At 46.1% G+C, this 14,343-nt stretch overlaps 2 protein-coding genes across 4 annotated transcripts; both read left to right on the forward strand.

The window, feature by feature from the left end:
- Nucleotides 1-356: 356 nt before the first annotated feature.
- On the forward strand, nucleotides 357-6,031 carry LOC114350737 (zinc finger and SCAN domain-containing protein 21-like). Its single transcript, XM_028301647.1, has 6 exons — nucleotides 357-593; nucleotides 1,242-1,361; nucleotides 1,922-2,119; nucleotides 3,872-3,967; nucleotides 5,066-5,199; nucleotides 5,299-6,031. Exons 1-6 carry the CDS (start codon nucleotides 357-359, stop codon nucleotides 5,336-5,338), a joined length of 825 nt encoding a protein of 274 aa, XP_028157448.1. The 3' UTR covers nucleotides 5,339-6,031.
- A 637-nt stretch (nucleotides 6,032-6,668) lies between these two features.
- Nucleotides 6,669-12,784, forward strand: LOC114350749 (omega-amidase NIT2). 3 transcript variants are annotated; one of them, XM_028301663.1, is made up of 5 exons: nucleotides 6,669-6,941; nucleotides 8,080-8,226; nucleotides 8,781-8,965; nucleotides 11,068-11,236; nucleotides 12,455-12,784. In XM_028301663.1, the coding sequence occupies exons 1-5, from the start codon at nucleotides 6,857-6,859 to the stop codon at nucleotides 12,697-12,699; spliced, it is 831 nt and encodes a 276-aa protein (XP_028157464.1). In that variant the 5' UTR covers nucleotides 6,669-6,856; the 3' UTR covers nucleotides 12,700-12,784. The 3 variants fall into 3 exon arrangements, with proteins under 3 accessions (XP_028157464.1, XP_028157466.1, XP_028157465.1); XM_028301665.1 differs by having other exon boundaries at nucleotides 6,669-6,798; nucleotides 12,455-12,777; XM_028301664.1 differs by lacking the exon at nucleotides 6,669-6,941 and adding an exon at nucleotides 7,813-7,946.
- Nucleotides 12,785-14,343: the final 1,559 nt, after the last annotated feature.

The raw sequence follows: 14,343 nt of genomic DNA on the forward strand, positions 1-14,343 counted from the left end.
TTACACTACTCGGCAAACCCTCCTCTTCACCACCAGAGTCTACCCTCGCCGCTTGTGGTGTCGATGACGACACCGTAGGCGACGACGAGGCAGGGGGCTCCGACGTCAAGAGGGGAGTTGTCCGAGCAGGCATCGCCTCCAGGCGGAGTCGATCAAGTACAGACTGGTCCAACAGCTTGCACCGTTGAATAGCCCGCACTTGATCCGACAGTCGTTGTGCAGAAACGGTGATGGTCGGCTCAAGGTTCTGAAACAAAGGCAGGATCCGATCACGATACGCAGTCAGGACGGTTCCCCCTTCTGTAGCCCCATAATAGGCGCGCATGCAGTTCTCATTCATGGTTTGAGTCCATCGCATGCGGCGCACTACACCACCGGTAGCGGGGGCCGTGCGCGAGGCAGGTTGCCTCGCTGACCCCAAGCGTGCCGGCAGCGGCGGACGTCCCCGTCGCGCAGGTCGTGGTGGCGGCGGCGGCGTCGTTGGCCCGCCCTCGTCGCTCGACGCGCTCGTGTTAGGAGGAGTTACAAACTCTTCGCCCGACGAGGAGCGCGGAGACGATGACGAGGATAGGACCGGAGGGGGTGGTGGGCGTGCGCGTAGAATCATAATGTGCTGCCTGCCAAGGCAACGTCCATGTCGTTGATGCAGTTGACGAAATACATTTTTCCGACATTCATGTATTCAACCAAAGTTATATTCTTCATATTTTCATTTCTCCTCGCCAGCTTTTCTTGCAGTAAAGCTGTCGCTAACATAATATTATCACTATTTATGCAGCTCGATTCGGAGGTATGACATTTCTCTGATCCATCGTGCCTATTACACAAACACGATTCAGTCTGTTTGATAACACTATTATTTTGCACAAACATAAATAAATTAAGAAATAATACGATTTAGATAAGATTATAACAATTAGATTTCCATATTTCCATAAAATTATTCAGGAAAATTTACAAACAAGACATGACATTGGCAGGTGACATATTATTATTATTATTATTATTATTATAGACGCGCTGGAGTTGAAAATTGGTTAGTTATTCACTCGAATCAAAGCAGTAGTAGGGTTAAGTAATACTGGGACGGGGAAAAAAATTATTATAGACGCGCTGGAGTTGAAAATTGGTTAGTTATTCACTCGAATCAAAGCAGTAGTAGGGTTAAGTAATACTGGGACGGGGAAAAAAAGCTTTATAAGCCTGCAAAATAAATGAATTTGAACTCATTCTGCCAACAGTGCCCGGAGACGATAGAGAACGCGCGGGACTACTGGTCGCACTTCAGGCGCGTGCACCCCGACCAACCATACCCCATCCAGAAGAACTACGTCTGCGATATCTGCGGGAAGAGCTTCCGGGTATGTGACCCAATGCCAGTCTTTATAAGCTGTAAAAAGAATCACGATTATTTCATATGTATTTTTATAGCAAACACAAGATGTAACGTGACGTCATTACTTTTTTCGCCAACTGAATTGACTCATCATAATCATTTCAATGATTTACACATCGTTCGGTTGGTAGCGGCCTGCATTTAGTGCCTTCCTGATACCTTTATGAGGTCGTTGGTCCACCTTGTGGGCGAATTGACGATCTAAGTCATTTTCAGGGCAAGAATTTTGTGTAGGTAGTTTTGGAGAAGTTGTGTATTCAATGGTGTTAATCACCCAAAACGAGTAGTGGGCGTTGCATGTTATGGGATATTTGTGACTTAAGGCCGTTCGTAGACATCCGTTTTTCACCGGACAACGGACCGTCAAAAAACGGATATCCCTATGTCCGATGCATGTGCACACTTTCATTATAAACCATACACCACTACTAATTCAGGCGAAAAAATCGGGCCGTAGTCCTGCAAAAACCTATATTCTGATGTGCTGTCGACTGTTGTTCTCACTATCACGTAACCCTTTCGCAGGGCAACGCATTCCTAACATACCACAAGCGGACGCACTCCGAAGAGCGCATGTACAAGTGTGCGCAGTGCCCGAAGGCCTTCTACAATCGCACCAACCTCCAGCTGCATGAGAAGACGCACTCCGACACGCGACCCTATCCATGCTCCGTCTGCTTCAAGGCCTTTAAGGCCAAGGGCGCCCTGGACCGCCACTTTAGGGTAACTATACTGACATGACACTGAGCAGGCACTACGCATCCAAGCTGCGCTCTTACCTTGCTCCGTTTGCTTCAAGGCCTTCAAGGCCAAGGGCGCCCTGGACCGCCACTTTAGGGTAACTACACGACACTGAGTCGCAACCAAACGCACTCGCATGCGTATCTATAATATTAGCAACCAGTTGCTAGTTGTACAATAGCAACGCGACTGCTACGCCAACCAATTACAGCGCAGCGTTAAATTACAGGTGTCGCTAGTCTCCAATATTTTTCACAATCGCGTTGCAAGTGTACAATAAGCAACCGGTTGCTCCGTCTGCTTCGAGACCTCTAAGGCCAAGGACGCCCTAGACAGCCACTTCAAGGTCACCAGGTCATGAGTCTCCAATGCAGGTCGTCCTATCGAATTTACCAGAGACAAATCGAAGACTAAGCCTACATTCCCCACACTCCGCTGGGCAGAAGGGTTGAAGAAGATTAAACGGGACTATTCCCACCTCTCGTTCCCACCACTGCAACTCCTGTGTAGCCAGGATCTACAGCTTGACCGCCACAAAAACCCAACCAATGAAGATCAAGTTTGTCCCGGGGGAAAGTTAAACTGTCATTGGACCCGCAACGAAATTAATCAAAAGAACATAGGAGGAGTTCGAAATTAAGGTTCGACTTCCCTCCATTGAAGAAGATTAAGGTTTCCTTGGTTGCCTTGTACGACATCTACGGTAAGAATGTAACGCTCACCCATTTCGGCCCGGGCCTGGTGGTTAAACCCGAGCCAGACTGACGTTTTCCACGCGGCAATCACAACACGTACTTGAAAAATAATATAACATTACTGAAATGTACACACGTTTAGTATATTTACCGCTTTAGATCACTACTCAAAAACATGTGTCTCACCGTTCATTGAGCATCATTTATTTCGCAAATTAATTCATAATTTCTATTGTAACTATCCATATCATCTACTTGTATTTGGCCTGGCCCCATACCGGAGGTTATCGTGGTTCATTTTAACTCCGTTTGATAAACATAGTACCGCTTTCATTGTCAATATTAATTTAAAATATGTAAATTAGTAGCATGAATTTATTCAGGACCGGGTCAGCCAGTCGTTTCCAAATAAATTCTTTCGCTACGCTGTACTGCAACCGAGACGAAGTATTTTTATCATAATAGACGGAACTGCACTGTATCCGCATACAAAAGCATATTGTCTGTATATTTTGACTGGATTTTATTTACATTAGGTTCATTGTAATCGGGTTGTTACTACCCAACATTGATGAAATAAAAAACGCGGCCATAACAGCGTATTACACTTGAAAATTTCGACTGGTTCATCCAGTGTCTAAGTAGCTCAGTTGGGAGAGCAGTCGCCCGGCAAGCGAAAGCGTGGGTTTTCAAGCTGTTTATTTAAAAAAAAAATAGGTTCATTGTGCTGAATATATTAAGCACATTGTTTATTTCTAATTATGTGTTGTGATTGCCGCCTAACAAGTAACTGGGGCTAAAAACGTCAGGCTAGCCCGACTACTGCCTCTCTTTTACCACCGTTACATTGGAAATGAAAGCGGTACACATGTTTCTCAAACAGCAGCACATCAAACGCTGGCATCTATGCAGTTGTAATAGATTCCAGCTTGCAACAGCCAGTGATGTGTAGTTGGTTAGTATACCACGTCAGACTCCCAAGGACAGCCAGGGTAATCTCCTAGATGGGCCAGCCAGGGTAATTGTCCTCGTCCTACAGATGCACGAGAGGAAACTCGCCGATGCCCGGCCTTTCCCCTGCTCTGTCTGCTCCAAGGCGTTCAAGGACAACAGCGCTCTCGTGCGGCATTTCAGGGTAACTATTGGCAAGCAACGCCATCTCCCTTTAATAAGAATAAAAGTCATTTTTTTCACTGGGTCTTGTATAAATAGAACAATAGTGTAGCGCCGAAAATTACATCAGCTATGTTGACGTCACTGTTATCCTTAAGATGGCATTCGGATCAAGACCACCGCGACGAGAAACCGCGACCCGAGACCGCGACAGGCAACCGGTCGCAGCTCGCAGGGCGACAGCTACTTACGAATCTTCGTGACACGAGTCGTGCGACCCATACGAAACTTACTTCGTGCGCAGAAAACACGGCCATTTTGCATCTGTCGCGTCACGGCACTGCCTTGTGAGCGACCGAGTCGCGCGACGCAAGTAGGTAGCCGGCAGGCCACGCCCACACGTCGCGCGACTCGGTTGCTTGCATCCGTCAGCACTTCCTATTAATTCATATAAAGCAGTGGGTCGCGGTCGCCGGTCGCGGTCTCGAGTCGCAGTCTCGCGTCGCGGTCGTCTTGATCCGAATGCTACCTTTAGACTTCATTGAACTTTTTTCTAAAGGTAGCATTCGGATCAAGACGACCGCGACGCGAGACCGCGACTCGAGACCGCGACAGGCAACCGGTCGCAGGTCGACAGCTACTTACGAATCTTCGCGACACGAGTCGTGCGACCCATACGAAACTCAGTATGCTTAACCTCAAAAATAGAGAAAAGTGTGAAAATGGACGACGCGACGCCAGCACTTTGTAGATCTTCAAAGATTTACGCAGTAAGGAGTCCCTGAAAAAGGAATTTGCAAATTGAAAAAACGTTTCAAAAACTTTTGGTTATAGTAATTCCATGTATGCGTGTTTGTCTTGTTGGTTGTCCTAATAAATAAAATAAAAAATAAAATAAATAAAAATGTCAATATGAATATGTATTCAAAAGTTAGGGCCTTGCCACACTGGCGGATTACAAACGGGTTTCAAAGTGGAGCGGCGACGCGGCGGAGACGTCAATCTGCCAGTGTAGCAGCTCATTTACTGTTGATTGCGGGGCCCTGGGCACTTACTCAGAATGTCTAGTGAGAAATGGGGGCCAAATTTCAATGTCGTAAAAGTTATATCTCTGTTTCAGATCCACACAGGCGAGAAGCCGTACGAGTGCGAAGTCTGCGGCAAAGGGTTCGGCCAGTCCAACAGCCGCAAGCTTCACGTGCTCACCGTGCACCTCAAGCAGCCCGCGCCCTACGTCAGCCGCGCGCGCCTGCAACGCGGCAAGGGAAAGCCCGCCGACAAGCCACTCTACTAGTGCCGGCTGTAGGCGAGGCCAGGCCGACAGCCGCCAGCTGCCCGCGCCCTACGTCAGCCGCGCGGCAAGGGCAAGCCCGCCGACAAGCCGCTCTACTAGCGCCGGCTGTCGGCACTCGCGCCGACTGTAGGCGAGGCCAGGCCGACAGCCGCCAGCTGCACGTGCTCACCGTGCACCTCAAGCAGCCCGCGCCCTACGTCAGCCGACTAACGGGACTATTCCCACCACTGCAACTCCTGTGTAGCCAGGATCTACAGCTTGACCGCCACAAAAACCCAACCAATGAAGGTCAAGTTTGTCCCGAGGGAAAGTTAAACTGTCATTGGACCCGCAACGAAATTAATCAGAAGAACATTGGAGGAGTTCGAAATTGAGGTTCGACTTCCCTCCATTGCAAAGCGGATAACAGCAGATGACGTCAGCCGACTAGTGTGAACAAGGCTTACGTTCTGTGAGTCGCCTCTAGCACACACTGGCCGGGCGGGGGGTAGTGTGAGTTTACGTCAAAAGCATTCGATATCGACTGCGTAAAAAAGTGACATTACCCTAGCGGAAACTTTCAAGAACTAAAATCTTCATATATTTTGTTAACGCGCTCGTTAGTGACCGCGTTTGATGTAAACTCACGCCCTCGGGTTCAGGCGCGGCCGCACGCGTTGTCCTCAGCAACCCGAAGATCTCAATAGTTAGTTCATATCAATTTCATCAATTTGCTAATCAAGTGCAATAAGGTCGAAACTTGCGTTCGGGTCAAGAGGATAGTGACGATCAACTGTGCCTTTGAAACATCACTACCTGTAAAATATTAAACGACTGTCTACGAGTAAATTAAAATAGTATTATTATCTTTTGTTGAACACGTATGTTCCATAGAAATATTACTTTACATATTTTTCGCATTTTTTATTATTACTATTAGGATTATGTGACGAGATTTCCTATATTTAAATATGTTTTATTTTAAATGGATATCATTAAAATAAGTATGACGTATAGTAGATAATAAATTCATTTTATAACATTCGCGAGTTTTATTTATTAAGCTTCACCTGTAGTTAAGAAGGTACCAATCTACTTTTATTGAATTTAAACTAAACGGAACCGCGGGAATAATATACAGAATGTCCCAGAGTGAAGTGAATCAAGCAGACTGCTATGCTATGGGAGGCAGCGAGGCAGCCTCTAACCTACTACCCCTAAAAAATGAAACAAATATAAATTGCAAGCATGTCAGTAAAAAAAAGCTCACCCTTTTATAAAAAACGCATAATATATTTATAGAATATTTTTTTATTTTAAAATGTTTCGCAAAAATAGTAAATAGTATAATCAATGATATTATATAAAAACAAAAGTTCTATAATATCATTGAGTATAATCCTTTACGTCTTTGCTTTTATTTCATAACTAATATTATCATCAGCTGACTGTCATTGTGACATTGTCATTTGCCGAAGTTTTTCTATTTCCTCTTCAGTTTCAGAAAGTTTGTTTTTGTGATAAACTGTGATAATAAATCCTTTTATCTGTATAACTAATCAGAAATATGCTCAAAAGAGGTAAAATTTGATACTAGATATATTAGAATAGCTCTCGTTTAGTTGCGTGTTTGTCAATATGTGTGATCTTACTTCTACTGACGCGGTGCACTGGCGGTTTAGGAAGAATCCCCCCGTCGTTGGTGGAGGAGGCAGCGTTGGAGGTGGTATTTATTAATTTATTTACGTGAAGAATGTTTCCTAATAATATTGTTACGTTTAAATCTGTAGCTCATTGCTTTATGTTTGTTTACTGTTCTTGAAAACTTCGAGGTTAGAAAAACATTTTTAAAGTTATAAATCTTATTACATATTAATTGCGCAATAATTAGATATCTAAGATCATTTTTATGCGAAGCCTAATAAATGATAATATCATACATTATGAGTCAGATAAAGTATTTTCATTAACTTATTCATTGTTTCAGTAATTGAGCCTAGTTTTGTTATTTAAAGATAAGAGGAGACTTATCTTAATGTAAACTAAGATACCAGACCAGTTCATTCTCAATTCAAATGTTTACACTTACACTCATATCTATAATCATTACTTATTATTACTTAGCAATTACTTAACTAAGCAAAATTACTTTTTCAAAAATTTTTTTTTTTACCAACACTAATAATAATGCCAAAGTCGACAGACAGGCTTACCTATATCAAAATAACATAGAAATATACTTAACATACTTATGTGCTGAGCACTGTATGTTACATAAGCAATGAAATTGAGGACTATTACTTGGCCTAGTATTCTAGGTTTTGACAGTTTTTACTTCATTCAAATTCTTGTATAATGTTTAAAAATTACAACTAACAATTATAAATAACTTAAAAAAATCAAACTGTTCATGCTTAAGTTCTTTATAATAAAGCTAAGAAATGTTAATATCTAATTAAGTAACAATACTACATAATAGTAATAATCATTACATAATTACTTTAACTTAACTCTGTGTAGATATGAGTGTAATCATCAGCAATAGGCTTGTAAACATAAGGAGTTTTATAAATAGAAGGTTATTGTATTATTAGACACTTACTAGTGAATATACAGACAGACTGGTACATTTAAAGCTTTAAATATCAAACATTGTTATATTGCTGAAGTTCTCAATTTTAATAAATTAATTAGTTTGCAACCATGGGTAAAAAAAATAAGAAATCTTGTAAGTGATAAAACATCTTTTTGTCTCTTTCATTATAAGGAACAAAAGCTTGTCATAATATTCTCATTGTATTTTGCAATTTGTATCTTTTTGTAGATGTAATAATAAACATAATCTTTTGAACTGGTTCTAGGCTTGAAGATAGCTCTGGTGCAGATGGCGGTGGGCCCGGACAAAGCCAAGAACGTGGCGGCCGCCGTCAAGGAGATCCACAAGGCCAAGAAAGATGGCGCGCAACTTGTGGCCTTGCCGGAGTGTTTCAACTCGCCTTATGGGACCAGTAAGTAATTATTTTGCCTGACTTATTGTGTTGCGATATTATAATAATACACTTTTTAAACCCTGATGCATCGTCTAAGTCAGGGGTCTCCAAACTACGGCCCGCGGGCCATATCCGACCCGCCACTGCCATCAATTTGGCCCGTGATAGCTTAAGACGTAAGCCGTGACTAAGCCTATGTTTGTATAGGTGGGCAGAAAAATTGTTATGGCCCTTGCAACATACCGAAAAAATATTAAGGCCCCAAGGCCTCAAAGCTTAGAGACCCCGTCTAAGTCGTAATAATAGATAGATTGGTTCTCTGAAATTTTACACCACACTTAATTGACAATACAAAATAAAATATTGATAAGCATAATTAAGACACCAGTCATTTTCAACTTCATGCTCTAAAATGTAGATGAAAACTAGTGAAATAATTGAGCATACACCAAGCGACGCAGTGTGGTAAAATTGCCAGGCGATACGTTGACACGTAGCGAAACGTTCGATGTGTGGTGCTCCTAAGGGTTAAAAAATGCGTGCACAGTTCCAAACATCGTAAAATGTTGTAGAATTCTTCGACGAGTATGCAGAGGAAGTGCCTTCTGGGGAAACATGCCGCGCTCTATCCCGGGCGGCGGCCGAAAACGGTGTTTGCGTGGTGGGCGGCACCGTGCCCGAGCGAGTCGGCGGTGACCTTTACAACACCTGCACCGTGTGGGACGCCAGCGGGAAACTACTAGCTCAGCACAGGAAGGTAGGTATAGTGCGTGAGCAGCGTAAGAAGGACGATCATCTTAACAGCCTCTGTGGTCTAGTGGTAAGACCACCTGCTTCAGACGCAGAGGTCCCGGCTTCGATTCCCAGTGGAGGCAGATTTTTCTGTTCGGTTTGGTTGGTGGTAGGGCTTGTTCTAAGTCCGCCTGGCTAGCTACCACCATCTTACCTAAGTCTGTCACCATAACAATAATGTTAACAGCATTATTGTGTTCTGGCAGTTACAGGTAAGAAAGCCAATTCCTCCGTAGTTGAGGATTTCGGGTGAAGCTCGCTTCCACCTTCGGCCTGATCGTCACTTACCATCAGGTGAGATACAGGCCAAGAGCTTCCTCGTTGTGGATAAAAAAAAAAGATCGGTTCCTTCTGGGATACGTGCCCGCTCTGACCCGGGCGGCGGCTGTGAACGGTGTTTGCATGGTGGGCGGCACCGTGCCCGAGCGAGTGGGCGGCGACCTTTACAACACCTGTACTGTGTGGGACGCCACCGGGAAGCTACTGGCTCAGCATAGGAAGGTAAGAGTATACTGTATAGTGGTGGGTAGCGTAAGAAGATAGAGCGGTTCCTTGCGGGATACGTGCCCGCTCTGTCCCGGTAGGCCGAGAACGGCGTGTGCTTGGTGGGCGGCACCGTGCCCAAGCGAGTCGGCGGTGACCTTTACAACACCTGTACTGTGTGGGACGCCAGCGGGAAACTACTAGCTCAGCACAAGAAGGTAGGTATAGTGCGTGGGCAGAGTAAGAAGGAAGATCATCTTAACAGCCTCTGTGGTCTAGTGGTAGGACCACCTGCTTCAGACGCAGAGGTCCCGGCTTCGATTCCCAGTGGGGGCTGATTTTTCTGTTCGGTTTGGTTGGTGGTAGGGTTTGTTCTAAGTCCGCCTGGCTAGCTACCACCATCTTACCTAAGTCTGTCGCCATAACAATAATGTTAACAGCATTATTGTGTTCTGGCAGTTACAGGTAAGAAAGCCAATTCCTCCGTAGTTGAGGATTTCGGGTGAAGCTCGCTTCCACCTTCGGCCTGATCGTCACTTACCATCAGGTGAGATACAGGCCAAGAGCTTCCTCGTTGTGGATAAAAAAAAAAGATCTGTTCCTTCTGGGATACGTGCCCGCTCTGACCCGGGCGGCGGCTGTGAACGGTGTTTGCGTGGTGGGCGGCACCGTGCCCAAGCGAGTCGGCGGTGACCTTTACAACACCTGCACCGTGTGGGACGCTAGCGGGAAGCTATTGGCTCAGCACAGAAAGGTAAGAGTATACTGTATAGTGGTGGGTAGCGTAAGAAGATAGAGCGGTTCCTTGCGGGATACGTGCCCGCTCTGTCCCGGGTGGCCGAGAACGGCGTGTGCTTGGTGGGCGGCACCGTGCCCAAGCGAGTCGGCGGTGACCTCTACAACACCTGCACCGTGTGGGACGCTAGCGGGAAGCTGCTGGCTCAGCATATGAAGGTATATTGTAATGCTGGAGAAATAAAGGCGACAATAACATAACTGTGGCAGTGTCGGGCAGTCCCAGGGTTAGGCCCGGTTGACACCATAGCGGAGCGTTGCGGAGATGTGTGAGCAGCTCACAGCTGCGCACAGCTTACACATCTCGTCTCCACACCGCTACGCTCTTCTCCGCTCCGCTTTGGTGGAAGAAACCGGGCCTTAGCCTTAGTTGTTCGCCCCCCTTCTACAGTTGGACAATAGCTGTGGTGAAACCATTTCTAACTCCTTTTTTACACTCGTATATCGTAGATCGTAGATGACGTCACCAGGGGCGCTGTGTAAGCCTAGGCGCAGATCTCCGATTTTTCGTCGGCCGATAATTTAGTCGGGCAGTTAATCAATATGGACATGTATGGAAGTGTGCACATTACCTACACCGATTTGATTCTCACACCAACTAAAATCGGGCCCAACTATCGGCTGACAAAAAATTGGTGGTCTGCGCTTAAGCTAAATGCCAAACTTACTAGTCGACTAAAGAACAATCAGTCTCGAAGTGATTTAATATTCTCCTCCTATTCCCAATACTAAGACCCTACCATTCCCAAATTTAAGTGTTAACTTTTGAAATAAACAAATAACTTGCAGGTACACCTATTCGACATAGATATTCCGAACAAGATAACGTTCAAAGAGTCCGAAGTCCTTTCGGCTGGAGACCAGATCACCACGTTCGAATTCAACGGCGTCAAGATCGGGCTCGGCATCTGCTACGACCTGCGCTTCGGCGAGATGTCGCACATCATGGCACAAGAAGGTTAGCGCAATCAATTTCCTATTTCTACATATACGCCCGGTGCAGTCTCCTCGCTGAAACTAGGCTTAACATGCTCTCGCATGTCTATACTATAATGTTTGTTCAATGTTGATTTAGTCGATTTCCTCAGGATGGGAAAATGTGAGACAAAATTAAAATTTCCAATATTACAGACCTTCTAGAGAAGATGCCTCGAAAACTACGAGATATGTATAGAAAAACTTGACTATCTCACCTGTAGCAAATTTAATAAGCTTTTTATGGTTCATAGTAGTCATGTCACTGTTTTACGCATTTCCCTCTATAATGCTTTATTGACTTTATTATGAGTAGGTACTTACAGCTTGATGTTTCGACTGTGTTATCACAGACGTACGGGTTACCACCTACGCCATATCGAATGACAAATGATCGAAAATCAAAATATCGAACACGTTTCATCGAACGATCAGAATATCGAATGATCAAAATATCGAACGATCAAAATATCGAATGATTAAAATATCGAAAGTCGATCTTAGGCTGCATAGTATAAAAGGAAGATGGAGGTAAGGGTTCCTTGTTGACTATGGTACCTTATAGTGGAAAATAAAAAATATGTATCTATCTATATATATAAAAATGAAACCCGTTTCGCGTTGTCACGGCATCACGTGTGAACGGCTGAACCGATTTCGATAATTCTTTTTTTTTAATGTTTGTGGAAGTCCAAGGATGGTTCTTACGGAAAAAAATATTAAGAAAATCTCTACGCTAAGGCGGTACGAAGTTCGCCGGGTCAGCTAGTATTATATAATATCAATATTTTAATCATTCGATATTTTGATCATTCGATATTTTGAACGTTCGATATTCTGTACCTCTAGTAGGAAAAACTTTCGAGTTCGTTTCGTTGCGTATTCAAAGTGTCATCGAAAAATTTTGTATGAAAAATTAAACAGCGCCCCCTATATTATAGCCGCCCTAGGGGGCGCTGTTTAATTTTTCATACATTTTTCGATGACACTTTGAATACGCAACGAAACGAACTCGAAAGTTTTTCGTACTAGAGGTACTGATCGTTCGATGAAACGTGTTCGATATTTTGATTTTCGATCATTTGTCATTCGATATGGCGTAGGTAACCCCAGACGTACATGACGTTTCATGCATGCAACAAGCAGACTGTACCCATGTAATAGAATGCAAAAGCATAAAACCTTATTTTATTATTTGAAGGCTGTTCCCTGCTAATCTACCCGGGGGCCTTCAACATGACGACCGGCCCCCGCCATTGGGAGCTTCTAGGGCGGGCGCGCGCCAACGACCACCAGCTGTGGGTGGCGCTAGTGAGCCCCGCGCGCGACACCAGCGCCGGCTACGTCGCGTGGGGCCACTCCACACTTGTGGACCCCTGGGGGGCCGTCGCTGCCAAGCTAGATGAGAAGCAAGGCACGCTGCTGGCTGATATTGGTGAGCAATGAATAATGATACAGTTGCCTTAAGTATGGGAGCTTCGAGGGCGGGCGCGCGCCAACGACCACCATCTGTGGGTGGCGCTAGCAGAGTAAATACAAATGAGTAGGTCATCTTCATAGAAACGCCCGAGCGCGGTTTGTATGTGAGCGCGCCAATACGTATGTGCGCCAATAAGATGACCTACTCATTTGTATTTACTCTGGCGCTAGTGAGCCCCGCGCGCGACACCAGCGCCGGCTACGTCGCGTGGGGACACTCCACACTTGTGGACCCCTGGGGGGCCGTCGCGGCGAAGTTAGACGAGAAGCAAGGCACGCTGCTGGCTGATATTGGTGAGTGATCAATAATAATACAGTCCATTAAGTATGGGCGCTGCTAGGGCGGCCGCGTGACAACATACCACCAGCTGTGGGCGGCTACGTCGCGTGGGGCCACTCCACACTTGTGGACCCCTGGGGGGCCGTCGCGGCGAAACTGGACGAGAAGCAAGGCACGCTGCTGGCTGATATTGGTGAGCAGTCAATAATACAGTTGACCCTTAAGTATGGGACCACTAGCTGTGGGTGGCGCTAGTGAGCCCCGCGCGCGACACCAGCGCCGGCTACGTCGCGTGGGGCCACTCCACACTTGTGGACCCCTGGGGGGCCGTCGCTGCCAAGCTAGATGAGAAGCAAGGCACGCTGCTGGCTGATATTGGTGAGCGATCAATAATACAGTTGACCCTTGTATGGGAGCTGTAGGGCGGGCGCGTGCCAACATACCACCAGCTGTGGGCGGCTACGTCGCGTGGGGCCACTCGACACTTGTGGACCCCTGGGGGGCCGTCGCGGCCAAACTGGACGAGAAGCAAGGCATGCTGCTGGCTGATATTGGTGAGCAGTCAATAATACAGTTGACCCTTAAGTATGGGACCACTAGCTGTGGGTGGCGCTAGTGAGCCCCGCGCGAGACACCAGCGCCGGCTACGTCGCGTGGGGACACTCCACACTTGTGGACCCCTGGGGGGCCGTCGCGGCGAAGTTGGACGAGAAGCAAGGCACGCTGCTGGCTGATATTGGTGAGTGTCTACTCACGGACATTGCCCGCGGGCGGTGTGACCGAAGGGAGCGGCGAGCGTTCAGCGAACGAACGAGCAATGTTCGGTTCGCGAGCGAACATCTAAGAAGACGATCCTGACGCACTCTCTTCAACTACTTTGCACTAAACGGTCTCGATATTATTGTACCGAATAGACAATTAATTTTATACAGTCCACTCCTTTCATTTATTAACTTCCACTACACTCACTATCGAAGTAACAGTGAGCAGTCAATAATACAGTTGACCCGTAAGTATGGGAGCTTCGAGGGCCACAGCTGGTGGTCGAGCGCGCGTCCGCTCGACCACCAGCTGTGGGTGGCGCTAGTGAGCCCCGCTCGACTGTTGTGGACCCCTGGGGGGCCGTCGCGGCGAAGTTAGACGAGAAGCAAGGCACGCTGCTGACTGATATTGGTGAGCAATCACTCTAATGAGGGCTATCGTTTTAGCGCTCACCAGTTAGCGCCACTGTAGAGTAAGGTCCTGTCACTTGCTAGTAGCGAAGACAGTGGCACCAACTGGTGAGCGCTAAAGTGGTAAGAGGACTATCGCATTTGCACTCATCAAGATGG

Source organism: Ostrinia furnacalis, unplaced genomic scaffold (genome assembly GCF_004193835.3).
Source record: "Ostrinia furnacalis isolate ACB-3 unplaced genomic scaffold, ASM419383v2 OfSCF0963, whole genome shotgun sequence".
NCBI classification, from domain to species: Eukaryota; Metazoa; Arthropoda; class Insecta; order Lepidoptera; family Crambidae; genus Ostrinia; species Ostrinia furnacalis.

Coding starts and splice junctions, on each gene's coding strand:
- LOC114350737 (XM_028301647.1), top strand. CDS start 357: ATGCGGCGCACTACACCACCGGTAGCGGGGGCCGTGCGCGAGGCAGGT. Junction 594..1,241: donor CCGGAGGGGGTGGTGGGCGT/GCGCGTAGAATC, acceptor TTCTGCCAACAG/TGCCCGGAGACGATAGAGAA. Junction 1,362..1,921: donor TCTGCGGGAAGAGCTTCCGG/GTATGTGACCCA, acceptor ACCCTTTCGCAG/GGCAACGCATTCCTAACATA.
- LOC114350749 (XM_028301663.1), top strand. CDS start 6,857: ATGTGTGATCTTACTTCTACTGACGCGGTGCACTGGCGGTTTAGGAAG. Junction 6,942..8,079: donor TGGAGGAGGCAGCGTTGGAG/GTGGTATTTATT, acceptor AACTGGTTCTAG/GCTTGAAGATAGCTCTGGTG. Junction 8,966..11,067: donor TACTAGCTCAGCACAGGAAG/GTAGGTATAGTG, acceptor AATAACTTGCAG/GTACACCTATTCGACATAGA.